The sequence below is a fragment of the Apostichopus japonicus genome, chromosome 21 (genome assembly GCF_037975245.1).
Source record: "Apostichopus japonicus isolate 1M-3 chromosome 21, ASM3797524v1, whole genome shotgun sequence".
In the NCBI taxonomy this organism is placed as follows: domain Eukaryota; kingdom Metazoa; phylum Echinodermata; class Holothuroidea; order Aspidochirotida; family Stichopodidae; genus Apostichopus; species Apostichopus japonicus.
Window position 1 is genome coordinate 6529924 of NC_092581.1, and position 14443 is coordinate 6544366.

Below are 14443 nucleotides of genomic sequence, written 5' to 3' on the forward strand. Positions count from 1 at the left end.
CTTGTACGTTGCATAGGCACAGAACAATAGATATTCTGAGATCATTACATTTCTGAGGAACTATCATATGAAAAAATGCATACAGTTGGGTGATTTGGATTTTTGGTTGATAGACATCCTTAATCAAATCTGCATGCGTCAATTATGAACCCAGCATGCTATTTGTTAATGAAATTCCTTAGTCTCTGTATATATCATCCAGAGACACAAATGTATGCAATGTGTCTAAATACAAATAAATACCTTTAATGGCCTTTGTTTTAAATTTGGCAATAATGCTGGGAATCTTAAGACCTACTTCCTGATGTTTGGAGATCACAGTGCCTAGTTCATAACCTCCACAATATGTGCTATATACAGAGATTGTACAGGAGGCTTCAGCTCCAAGCTACATGCTCAGTAAAAGTCACAGTTTGCATACATGTGTACAACTAAGAATGTACTGTAAGAATCTCAAAATTCAAGAGGTTTGCGATCTTACTGAATTAAACATATACTTTTTGTTAACAAGTGTCTTATAAGGTAGTGTTGTAATTTCTTGGAGTACGTGTCAGAAAATAAGTTATAGTAGTGGCATATTGCAACCATTATTATGAGACCATAAAAATTGGGAGTTGTTATAAGTGCATGGATGTGCCAGGATTTCCTGAGTGCTGGGTATACTGATCTCCGTCCTGGGGGAGGGGTCTAAGGAGAAGGGGAATGAAGGTGCTCAGATGCCAAATGCTGGCACTTGTGTAGCTTTTTAAGCACATACACAAGTACTAGTTTTACTAACAATTTACATTGTTTAATTTTTTTTTAGTGAAATATATTACGTACCTGGTAAAAGTTTTGAGTTTGTTTCAAAGAGATTTTACAAGGGACCGATTTAGAGCCGTAAGTAATGTTTCTCGCATGCGTAACTGATGCATTATTAGTCTATGATTTGGCATAGGCTAGGCCCAATTTATGTTGAATATATTGTTAGGAATGTCGGGATTTTAGATGAAAATAGTGCTAGGCAGGATTCACGATTTTTAAGACGGTGCTGGGCGGGGCCGCCCAGCATGGGCACATCCCTGTAAGTGACAAAAATAAATAACCTTAACAGTGGAAATTTCAATCAGCAAACAGACAAATTCATAATGTCTTGAGGCATTGGGATCTTGCTTCAGCAATTTGTAAGTATCTCTGTGATGTTGATATTCGTGGTTTGTACAGTATAGGCTTTCCTTAAAGCAGCTCTACAGTATACCTTCCACCTCTCATAAAGAATGTCTCATCTGAATCAAGTGTAAGTTTGGCTTTCATATGTTTATTCAGTGATGGCCAATTGAACATTTGGTTGTTTAAACTTTGACAGACACAGTACAGTGGTCATGTTTGTTGTTGCAATGGTTCATATGAAGACCATCCATACCATGGTTAAATCATGTTAAGCAACACAAATCAGGCCACTAGCCATAGAGAAAAAGCAAAGTTTACATGGTTTAAAGTTTTAATTCATTATTTTTAATTTTAGTTCATTATTTGACATTGAACTTGAATAGTTTGGCAATCCAACTACAAGTTTGTGGAAATTTAATGTCAAATAACATTGAAGACATTTTCAAACCTAACTCAAAAAAGCTACACAGTCTTGTGTCTGGGTTCAGCTGAGGGTAAGCATACAAAACATGCATATTAAAACATGGATTATGCCATATACAGTTTCAAGCCTTTCTTTCCCTTCCTTCAGAGTTCAGCCATGAAGGCTGTGCAGCAAGCTAACCCCGGGGACGCTGATACACTTTTCATAGATGGTGTTCATCCACGACCAGAACCTAAGGACAGAGAGATTGTTATTGAAGTATTCAATTCTGCTGTAAACAGGCTCGATATATTACAGGTATCTGGATTGTTTGTGTTATAGAGTAAAATTAGTAGTCTTCTCTTAAGCTGTCAGCCTACTCTAAATAAAGAATATAGCAATCAGGTGATTGCAGATAGCAAAGAGAAAGTTATATTGCTTTGAACATCATACATGTTATGCAGATTCAGCTTGTTGAGTACTAGAATCCTGGTGGAGGTCAAAGGTCATTTGCTGTCAAAATTTAAATGACAGTCTGAAAATCTTGTAAACTCGATAACACAAGAAGTACATCTTTCTTGAACTGAATACTTAGTATGTGGATCCAGCTTGGTGAGTGCAAGAATCCTATCGAAGTTGGTAGAGGTCAAATGTAACATGTGGTCATCAGGCATCAAAGTCTGAAAACCTTTTATACATGATAACTCCAAATTAAAAGCCACAATTAATCTGTGAATTCTCCAATGCTGTGATCTTGTTTTGGTGAACATTGTTTCGACAAATTCAGTTCAATTTTATTCAGTTGAAGGGGCTCTATAGGACTTCAACGAAACACACCTGAAATCCAGGTAATGAAATCTGCTTCAGAGTTCATACTCTTGCTTTAAACGGGCACTTAAACCTATAAGGGTTTCTCCCTCTGTGCTGCAAGGGGTCAACAGGTTATCTCAAACCTGTGAAAAATTGGCCATTTTCTCAAAATATTTCACAGTATATTAATAATGTTATGTGACTCTGCACAACTATATAAAGGGATTTGCTATGTCAATGTTGGTAAAATGTGTCTATATTGCACATAGGAAGACCGCTCTTTCTGGACATTGAAATATTTTGGTTAAACTTCTATACTGTAAAATCACTAGTGAATAACATGGTTGATGTCTACAAGGGATTTCTACAAATCCTTTCTGATTCTCACTTAATTCTTGGACAAATTTAACTCACTTGCTCTACATTAGTCAGATAATTGCAGTATTTTGAATTTTGAGCAAATTGAATGGCAAGCAATCACAAAGCTAACTGGCTCAATATCTTATCACTACATGTAATGTACTGGGGATGAGATATTGTACTTTGTGTACAATTAAATTGAAATAATGCTACTTAAAATGCTGCACACCTCGCACCCTTTGAGGTACTAAACTGATATTTGGTGGGTTAGTGTGTCTTAGGGGGTACCATAGGGTAATATAATAACATGGGGTGAACTTACACCTTTGGGATTTGGAGTCAAAGTTAATGTGTGTGTATCACTGTGTAAACAAGATGTGTGTCACAAACTCCTAAACCAATTGACACTCAAACATGGTTGGTGTGTGCCTGGACATGGGATGTAGTTCCTGTGTGACTTTTCATATCATAGGGTCGAAGATCACAAGTGGAAGATCAAATAACTAAATACATAAGTTTGGCTATTGTGTGCATACCAAAATGGCTGAAACATTCAATTCCATGTGGCATTTCAGATTCTCCAGGTTAACAGTGCATAAATAAGTGCAAATTCAAAAGTTCTAACAAGGGACGAAATAACTGGGTTTGCATAGCAATTTGCTACCCAAGAATTGCCAGTTGCTAATCAATATTACTTTTGATTAGCAAAAGATGCAGTACCTGCTAATGCTAATTGCTATTTCCAAGAATTGTCGAGCAATTATTGCTAATCAATTCTCTAAAACTATTTCGTCCCTTGTCTAAGTTGAATCAGAAATACTATGCAATATCTTAAACTGCTCTGAATTATCAAGATTAAATACCTCAGGGATTTAATTTGACAGAAAACATGTGACCCTAACCTAATACAGTTTCCCCTATTAGTGCTTGTTTTTTACAAAGTACATTTAGTGACAGATATTATCCAAATATTTGCCCAAATATGATGCTGATGGAAGGTCATTTGAATTCAACAGAGGTCAAACTCTGGAACCTTTTAAAGCTTGCAAATTCAGTTATTTGTATGATCACAGGCTTTTCTTGTATCACTAACTATCATAGGATTTGACCTTTCCTCTTCTTAGTGGCTGAGAGGGTCTCTACTTTCACTAATGACTGTTATCTATCATCAACATTCAGAAGGGTAATACCTTTGCAATTATCAAGTTATCTGGCATGATGTTCTGGTACTTGACTTCAGGACACACTTTCCTCTGTTGCTCTATCTATCAATCAAGGGATTCCATATACAGTATAAAATTATAAGGAACCACTAAGCCTGCTGGCTTTATGGGTTTTTTTTTTCTTGATTAGCAGTTAGCAGAGGTTAAAAAATATGATAGTCTTTAAGGCCCTGTCTAAAGAATGGTAAGTTTGATAGATTTTGTACAAACATCAGAGATTGACCTTATGCCATGCAAGAATGACAGTTCTTTGTGGAGGTCAGAGATTTTGGAGGTCCTGAAGAGATCAAACTTTGGAAAGTTTGTAAATAAGGTATCTCATGATGGGGGAATGTCTAAAAATGCTACCTTTGCATGAGGCTTGCCCATAATGAATAATCCCCCTTGTTGTTGGTTGAGGTCAAAACCTGAACACTTGGAACTTGTTATCTCAAGAAGGGGCATGTGGACAGATATCAAGACTTACATGTAGGATAACGTTTGTATTTGAATGGTGAATTGCTTTGACAATCAAGAAGTCAAAGACTTGCTAAAAACTGATGAATCTACATTGCTGTGAAATGTTAGTACAAAATCCTGTACAAATTTGCCAGTATCAATTTGTCTGTGTTAAAGTCCTATTCCGATGACCAATGTTGATTTCTCAATAATAATAAAAATGCCAACATTGTCACATCCTCATAACATTTTGTTTGACAAAGTTATATATTTTTTAGATTTGGTGATGTTATGAAGTTGCATAGATCTGGTAACACCAGATTGAATGATGCATTTAACTCAATTTACCCAGAGGTAAATTTAAATTATACTAACTACAAAAAAAAGTTACATTTTGATGAAATTTTAAAAACGGAATCTTGACAGCTAAGGATAAAGCTAAGGATAAGTGAACAAGCTTTGGAAGAACATTTGCCATGATGACAGACGACCTGTTGTAATGTACTCCAAGAAAGAATCAAAGGTTTACCCAGTCAAAATAGGTTCCATTCAATCAACCATATCTTGAGTTAGGAACAAGTTACTGGGATGGGTTTCTTAAGTAACAGTGTGAAGTATTTTCCCCTTCCATTCAAGTGTCACATTATCTGCCACTGGAACATCTCTTCAAAAATTCAGCTGTTCTGATATGGCAAGTAACCACCAAATGTGACATTGGTTTTCTTTAATTTTAGAGGAAGGGTGCATTACCAGTTCCAAAAGGAGCCAGTCCGATCATAGGACTAGAGGTGTCTGGCAGAGTGCATAAATTGGGACCAAAGTGTTCTGATAAATGGAAGGAAGGTAGGATTTAATGTTTGACTTGATTGATATGGGCTCAGGCCATAAACAGCTGCAAAGTTGTATGGAGTTTCCATACTTGATGCCCAAAATCTTAAAAACAAATGAAACTTGGATTACAAATATCCCCTGAAAATACCTTGTTATCACTTATTCTCTTTACCTCAGCAAAGCAATCTCAATCACATAGACTAATTTAAACATGGTACTAACACTGTTTCTTGTATTTGCAACAAGATTTGAAGCAGGCAAGTTCAGCCACGCCAAGCAGGTACATAAAATTATACTGTAGCTGTTGATTGTTATGAACTTGGTGTTTTCAGAAACAGTTCTTCCTTAAACTGCTGACAGTAACCTCTGCTTTGTTTTAAAGTCAAGTACCTGTCTTTGTTACTTCAGATGATAGAGTAATGGCCTTAGTCAATGGTGGAGGCTATGCTGAGTATACTACAGTGGATGAAGATCATGTTATGGCCATTCCTGATCACATGACCTTCACTGAAGCGGCAGCAGTTCCAGAGGTCTGGCTAACTGCATATCAGTTGTTGCATCTGATTGGTAAGTATGTTACTACATTTTTCTGAGACTGGAGAACATGGCGTGCATGCATAATAATATACCTGAGCAGTAACATGAAATATGTCTCATTTTGTTTTAGCCAAAGTCTCTGAAGGGGAGTATGTGTTAATCCATGCAGGTGGGAGTGGGGTAGGAACAGCAGCTGTACAGCTGGTGGTCTCAGCTGGAGCTCATGCCATTGTTACTGCTGGATCACAGGAGAAGATAGACAAAGCTCTCAGTCTTGGTGCAACGGCAGGAGTAAACTACAAGGTAGAAGAGTTCCATGAAAAGGTCGCAGAGCTGACAGAGGGTAATACTAATAGTACTTATTACAGCATGAGTGCAACTACAATGTCTGTTGGTATGTTTGTAACTTGAACTATATTCAACTGCTATGATATTGAAGCAATCATTTGAACTTCATTGCTTTTTAAGGTCAGTAATTTTAGAAACAAATGTTGGTCTGTAAATTATTGAATACAAATGAGGAAAGACACATTGCACATTGGAGGTTTTCCATCAATGAATGCTTTATTAATTATCATGTCAATATCAATTGTTTTGGTTGTTTACCACAGTTAAAGCCTTCCTTTTTCTTTGTGATACAGGTAAAGGAGTCAACATTATCTTAGACTGTGTTGGTAGTAGTTATTGGTCAAAAAACTTGGAAGCACTCGCAATGGATGGAAGATGGGTTCTGTATGGCTTATTGGGAGGCCCAAATGTCAAGGGAAATTTCTTAGGAGGTTTATTGAGAAAGAGGGCTACTCTCTCTGCAACAACTTTGAGGACAAGAACTGATCAGGTAATGTAGCAAGAAAGTTTTGTTTTGCTTCTAAATTTTTTATGGTATATTTTTATTGTATATCATCATTCAATGGGAAGATGTGCATTATCTTCTACACATGAAGTTTGTGAGCAAATGTACATTTCTTGATATTGATAATGTGCTATGTACTAAAATGATGGTACGATAACAATACAGAGGCCATCTGCCATCAAACAGGAAATTTATGAAAGAAAAGTAATCTTATTGATGATGTACGTGGACTTAAACGAACCATGGCAAAAGTCTATTTTGTCAGCAAATCATCATCTTTCACATAGTAAACAGGAGTCTAGTTACCTATTAATCCCTTACCCATGCAGCCACTTAATTGTTACCATCTCCTGTTAGCAAAGGTAACCTAAATAATGTTCCAAATTGGTATAGTTTTTGTTTACTTTTACAGTACAAGGCACATCTTATTGAAGAATTCACAGCAAATGCCTTACCACTCTTTGGAAGAAGTGAACAATCACAACTTAAAGTTGTAGTAGATAAAGTTTTTCCACTTGCTAGTATACAAGAAGCTCACCAGTATGTGGAAGGAAGTAAAAACATAGGGAAAGTAGTTTTAGAGATAAAGAGGGATGAAGGAGAAGTGCCACCAGAAGCTGATTGTGATGAAAATGTGGTGACAGAAGAAGCAGCTGCCCATAGTGACCTTTGAAATCCTTTGAAGATGACTACACCCATTCAGGTTGGGTACTATCTTGTAAGAATACAAGTAAGCTACCCTCATGTAAAGCAGCTGCCTATAGTGACCTTTGAGATCCTTTGAAGATGACTACACCCGAATGGGTCGGGTGCTATCTTGTAAGAACAGGAGAAAGCTACGCTCATGTAAAGCTTTAAGAAACAGACACAATGAATTTACAGCATATCAATATTTGGAACACATAATTTGCTGAATCTAAGTTCTGAAGGAAGAGCTTTGCCTTCAAGTATTAAGATTGTAGTATTAATGGATGGAACCAATAGATAATTCTCAGAGGTTTTACAGCAATGACTAGTTACTTTTTGCTGGATATGTAAAATCATAGGAGGTATCAGGATAGACTTTGCATTGTGGCTGACATTTACCCTGTGGCATTTTACAATGACCTTGGTAGAAGCCTGTGCATATTTGGCCAGACTGGATCCCTGGAAGGGCTTCATCATGTCAGTTGTTGATTGAGTAGTCAGTGGTGAGTTAGAGACACTTTTAGTCACAACACAATAAAAGGCCTCGTTGCATAACTGTAAATTTTAACTCTTTCAATTTTCTCAGTCAATTGAGCTAAAATAGTTTCAAAAAGTTGAAAGGATGTTAATGCAGAGCGTTATTGAATGTTTGATTGATATGATAGGCCCATGTCTGGGCAGTAATAATAACTACCAAAGAATTATATCAACTGTCATATTTAGTAAAAGGAAGCCCAAACATGAAATGTTTTTAAAATATTTCTATGCATAGAGTTTTAATCCAATGGCATTACATTTGATGATGACGGTGGATTGATGAGGGGCCTCAAAAAATGTAAAATAATTAGTAGTAAACGTGAAATATTTTCAAACTGACCTTCATAGGACTTTTTGACAGAAGTTGGCAACAGCCATCAGTATATGGGTAAAACAGTTTGCACATATAAGAATGTAAATGAAGATATTATCGGCAATGAAGAAGAATTATTCAAACCTGCATCTCTTTTGGAGACTTGCTCAGATTGTCAGTAAGTTTAAGCAATTCATTTGCAAAAGGGCAAAATTAAGAGTGCACTATGGAAATGTCAGAGTTGAAGTTATTCTTGTGAAAAGAAATGAGTTGCAGTAAACAATTGTTTCTATCTGAAGTATGTTCTCTGTCCTCTGACAAACCACTTGAGGTTGAGCTTCAAGCAGAAGTGACATTTATCTTAATCTTGTTAACATGTCCTGTAGCATAGTCCAGCAATAAGTGCAAGAGTTTTTTTTTGTGCTTGTGAAACAAGCTGTTGGTCAAAGCTGGGCTAAACACAAAATCATTTGAAATGTTTCTTTTCCAAGTGAAGTTATTGAAGTTGCTGCTATGTTTCCTTTTGCCAAAAGCAGCATCATCTCAAACTAGACAGATTTCTGCTAGATAGTGTTCTTTCCCTTTGATGTGTGTCTCCTGTATATTTTGCAAGTATTAAGCTTGGTTCATCTACACATGTGAGTCATACAAATATGCTTACAAGCAGTATTTCTGATATTCTAGTTATACTTCAAGACCATGCATGTTCTCTTTGTAAGAGATCTTGTAATTTTATATTTTTTATATTGTACAATTTAAAAAAATAATAATAATGGAATGAGAAACTCACAAAACTTTTGCTTCCTTGTTCTGCTTTCCAATTTCAATACATAATGAATGTACCATACAGGTAGAAGCCCTCGTCACCTCACCACAGAAGTTAAATATCACAATGGTGAATCTGTTAATATCTGTCTTAGGGTAAAGAGAAAAGTCTTCAAAGATTCTACACTCAACAATAAACTTCACTTTGAGAAGATGTTAAGAAACAGGCTTTGGTGGGGAAATGCAAATCTAGCTGGTAAATTCTTGTAAATTGCAATTTTGCAGTTTTATTTTGAAATAAGAGAGTTGAAATCTTGTTGATGAACACAACAATTTCTTTCAAAATGATTGATATTTCCCTAGTGGAGCAACTGGCAAGGTGTTGTCTAGTCTAACACTTAGCAAAGAATTATGCTATTAAAGTAACTATCTACTTCGTGGATGTCATATTGCTCTAGTTATTGTCATTGTCAGTAGTTACTAGATACCTAAAGAAGGGTTGAAAGTCTAAACTTAAAGTACAAGTGTGTGTTCACATTCTACTCAGAAATCCTTTTAAATCATGGTATGGTTGTATGGGGAATTGAATGGATTTAATTACCTTTTTACTGCTTTCAGGATATTGTTCAAAAGTAGAAATTTATAGATTTATTCATAGAAATTTCTAATGATGAGCTCAAGACTCATAAAATGCTGTGATAGATATCATGTCATTGTGTGAGGATTCTCTACAATGTGAAAGCTTCTACAAGCCTTGAAGGGTAATAATAATAAGTTTCAAGGGGCAATGTAAAGACCTGTCAATTACACGACTAGCTTCAACCAACTCCCAAGTGTATATAGAGAAGGAGTTATATCTGGAGAGAGCGTAGCCATATTAAAAATTATATCACTTTTCAGAGAAAATGATGAAGGAAAACAAAACAGCAATTTTCTGGCTCTTGTCATCTCGACAAGATGACAAAATTCAGAAAATTGACGTTTTGACGAGTTAACGGATCTCGTCAATGCATCACTTTTCTGCAAATTGACGAGTTGCACACTTACTACGTATACAATCTCGACAAGATGACAAAATTCAGAAAATTGTTGCATTGACGAGATCCGTTATCTCGTCAAAACGTCAATTTTCTGAATTTTGTCGTTTTGTCGAGATGGTAGTAAGTGTGCAACTCGTCAATTTGCAGAAAATTGCTGCATTGACGAGATCCGTTATCTCGTCAAAACGTCAATTTTCTGATTTTTGTCACGTTACCATCTCGTCAACTCGTCAATTTGCAGATAATTGTCGTTTTGTCAAGTTGGTTACGCGTCAATGCAATGTCCCTTCTACGCTTCCGTAGAAATCAATATAGGAGGTGGTGATAGCATCTTGTGTAGGCCTATGTGTGTATGTTATGCAGATACCTGCTAACTCAAACAAACCATGATGGGAATTTGAACTTGAAACGTATATTGTACTACACTTGGTTTCCATTTTGAAAGTACGACTGATCCAGATCCGGCACCAGAAACTCCGGAGGGGGCTAGGGAACACATCCATTTTTATAAGCTGGAGGTACTGCACACGTAGAAGTAATGTCCAAGCAAGAGGACATTCTACAGAGTTGCAAATCTCATCTCATCCATGACGGAAGTGATTATTGGGTTACTTCTGAATGCCTAACCAGATCTGGTTGCCTTCTTGTTAACGATTTTTAACGTAGCTTAGTTTAAAGTTTAACAGAAACGATATTATCTAGCCATCGCCATAGCTCACAACTCTTGAGAAGGCAAATGCTGGTCCATGCCACGAATCGCCGTCCTGTGGCAGGGGTATTAGGGGAGAGGGTGTCCCCCTCCCCCTTTTTGATTTTTTTTGGAATCCTGGTGATGCCTACATGTAAAATGGCGGCATTTAGAAAGGCTTTTGTCACACAAAAGTTTCTGAGTAATATGCCCTTTTTTTTTGTGTAACATAAAAAAATTGAATAGAAGGTGATAATTCATTCTTTCCCGCGGCATGAAAATGTTCGCTGCTCGCCCTAATCAAAAGAAATATAGGCTAATTTCAGGTTCAAATGATGCTGTAAAGGAGGTTTTATACTCTATTATGCTAAATGCTAAATAAATGATGGTTGCTAAGTCAAAATTTGATGCAATTTTTTATGTATACAATGCGGATCTTTCGGACGCTTGCGCGGGTCAGCGGTTTTGGGTGTTAGAATGCGGGTCCAACCCGCGAATTGCGGGTTAGTTGGGAGCTCTGCATCACTTGCATGAGCAAGGCATCAAGTTTGGGCCAACTTTCACCTCTGACCTACATTCCTTTCAACCTAATCTTCAACATCCAAAAGGAATATTCTAGCATTTGTCTCATTATTCTCTTCATATTGTGTGGTTAAATAGCTTTTTCCTACATGTTGACAAGCCGAAATTATTAACTTTCAAGTCTTTCGACCTTTCACCTCTGATGTTAGAATGACACAAGGCTGCATGGCCAGATGACCTACCCACCAAGTATGAACTTGTCCGGACTTGCGGTGTAGGAGGTGTTCGTGACACACTTTTTCAAACAATCTCGGACAAATTTATCTCTGACCTCAATTGACCTTTGTCTTTGACCCTGAACATCAAATTCTGCACAGAAAATGGCTAAAAAACAGTTTTTAGATTTTTTAACTATGACCACGCCATAATCACGCAGATACAAGTTTATATGATCAGGCAAGTTAAAATTGAATGATCTTGGAGTACAATATCCAGGAGCGTATCCAGGATTTTCTAACTCTAGGGGGCGCGAATTACTATCTTAGCGGAGCGCCACCATCGGTTGGCGCGCAGCGTACACAGTGGCGTAGCTACGGGGGCCTGGGGGCCCCCGTAAAATCGGCTGCCCCACCCCCACTGGCCTCCCCACTGGAAATGGGGTAAAAAAAATAATGTTGTAAAAAAACACACTCATCAGTGCGATTCACTAATATTTTTTGTTCAATAATTTGGGAAATAGAGTTACACAATTTTCTCGTCTGCATCTGGCAGAAAAAAGTTGTTTTGTGGAATATTCAATGACATATATTCATTTGACTCGAGGCAATATATGAATACCTGATACCTCGGCTCAGTACAAACGGTAGTATATGCCCCCAACTTTCTTTTTCCTATAAAAACATAGGCGAATTTCACTCCATGGGAGTGATCATTTAGCACATTCCGGTATAAGAGTGAATTTCCACTCCATCATGGAGTGGATTTACTCCAGTGGAGTAAATCTTAACTCCTAATAGAATTTTATTCACTCATACTAGGAGTGAGGGTTAACTCCAATAGAGTTAAATTTCACTCTTAATTTGAAGTGCGCCGAGTGATCACTCCAATGGAATGAAATCCACTCATTTGTTTTTAGAGTGTTGCTAGATATATGAAGAAGAAATTTACTTACCAATACATGTTTTCGGTCATCGATTGGCACAAAAACCCAGATTCTGATGACAGCTGCCTCAAGAAACCCAATAAATGGCCTAATTAGCACCGATCCACCAATGTGGACCATTACCGAAACATCGATGCGTGTTAGTCTCCCATCCCCTTCCTCCACATGTGGGCATATCCTGCAAACCTATACCGGTAGCCCACAGGGGTTTGAGTTGGGAGAAAAGCCTTGACACCTTGAAACGACAAATGATGCCAACTTCCCTCAATTAAGTTAAAAGTCTGGCTGAGTTGGCAAGGCCAGTCAGCATGAAAGAGAAAAAACTTTTTTTGCATTTCTGTCACCAAAGTTGCACATCTTTTTGGTTGCTATTTTGCCTCACAGGTGCCATTTCCTGCGTTCTGGGGGTTGCTGAAATCTCGAATTTTCTCTGTATGCTCCGCGCCAATCAAAGTGGCGCTCCGCTTAGATAGTACCTCCGCCCCCCCCACAAGAAAGAACAGCCCCCCCCCCATGTCCCCCCACTCATAAAACCCAGCTACGCCACTGAGCTTACAAGAAAAAATCTGGTTTTATACGCGCCAGATCACCGGAAATGGCACTACTCGGGCTTGAAAATGACTAACCAGATGTACACTTTTGCCCGAGAACCAAGTACTTCCCAATAGTTTTTTTTTTCCATCCATAACCTTTTTCAAGATTGTCACCAGTCACACATCATGTTCGATCTCCTCGCATCTCCTGTGGATCATTGCTTTTGTAGGTAATACTACGTAACGGCCCACAATACCCGTCAGCCCCACTTTTCAAGGTTTTCAGCCCATTATATTATTTGTGCAGAATTTGAAAATTCATATTTCTCGTGAATAAACTCACTTCAAAACATACCCATAATGTTGCAAAAATGTCATCTATGGACAACCAATATAGAAAAACCTCGTTCAACCACTAACAGACCGGTCAAAATTAAACAAGTAGAGAGAAGTATGATGAAGAATGCTGGTCAGGAAATTTTCGAAAATTCAGACACAGTTAATTTATTGGTGTAGAAATATTAAACCCTCTTATAACGGCTATTATAAACTTGGTTGAAGGAAATGAAAAAAATACCAGATATTTTCGGAACCGAACACTACGTAGGAGGCAAGGGGGGGGGGGCTGGGCTCTTACTAAAAGAGAAATAAATTGCAATGATGTAGCTAAAAGAAATGAATAGTTTCAAAAATATCTCCATGATAATTAAAATAAAGTTCTAAGCTTGGCCGACTAATTCGCCATTACTAATATAAAAGAGAGTTTGACATAGCAGGACCTCCATGCTTTTTCTCCATCTACATAAGACATTTCGTTGTTTACATTAGCATCCCACGGTATACTGCGCAATTTCTACGGACCGAACGGTACACGATGGCTGGCGATGTAATAACCGATGCTAGCTTATATGATATTGACATTGGGAAGTTGAACGCGCGCGGAGCGCGCGAAAAAGTTACGTTATATTTTTCGGGCAAGGCGTTACAGCCCCCCAAATCAAATTGGGTTCCTATTACTTCACACGACGGCAGTTTTGAGGCGGTTCATCCTGGAACGCCATTTTCATGCTCACTGATATGATGTGACATCTGCTGTTTGCTCTACAAATTCGAACAGGGGCGTAGCGATTAATTTGCCAATGGAGGGCGAAGCCTGTAGGCAAACTATCTAAGCGTAGCGCCACCCTGAGTTGGCGCGAAGCGTACAAGAAAATTTTGGCCGAAAATGCCTCCCAGATCGCTGGAAATGACACTTCCCAGGCCTTGTAAGTTGCATCTAAGAATTTTCTATTTTCAAATTACTAGCGATATCATAAAACAATATGCTCGGGGGGGGGGGGGCTGTCACCCCCTTCCCAAAATGCGTCATGTTCCCCAACGACTCGGTCGAGTTCGAGACCAGCCACAGTTGGTTTCATAGCACAATAATTATTGTTTAAGGCGTCCATACACACACACGCGTTATGATAGACCATATATAGCATATATATATAGATACATTAGTGAGAGAGAAAAAGGAAACGTCAAAAATGAAGTTGTCGGTGTAAGGGGTAGGGTGAGGCGCAAGCTCCTTCCGAAATCCTTGGTCCGTC

General features: G+C 37.9%; 1 protein-coding gene across 5 annotated transcripts in view; it reads left to right on the forward strand.

Moving 5' to 3' along the window:
• The window catches only part of LOC139962459 (quinone oxidoreductase PIG3-like), a 19450-nt gene extending 10515 nt beyond the window's left edge, over positions 1 to 8935 (forward strand). For 4 of the 5 annotated variants that reach the window (XM_071962427.1, XM_071962430.1, XM_071962429.1 and 1 more), the window contains 6 exons: positions 1721 to 1870; positions 5118 to 5226; positions 5623 to 5781; positions 5882 to 6094; positions 6393 to 6589; positions 7017 to 8935. In XM_071962427.1, the coding sequence (XP_071818528.1) occupies positions 1721 to 1870; positions 5118 to 5226; positions 5623 to 5781; positions 5882 to 6094; positions 6393 to 6589; positions 7017 to 7277 (1089 nt within the window). In that variant the 3' untranslated portion in view covers positions 7278 to 8935. The remainder of the gene's footprint in view (positions 1 to 1720; positions 1871 to 5117; positions 5227 to 5622; positions 5782 to 5881; positions 6095 to 6392; positions 6590 to 7016) is intronic. The other variant, XM_071962428.1, reaches the window with a different exon arrangement.
• The last annotated feature ends 5508 nt before the right edge of the window (positions 8936 to 14443 follow it).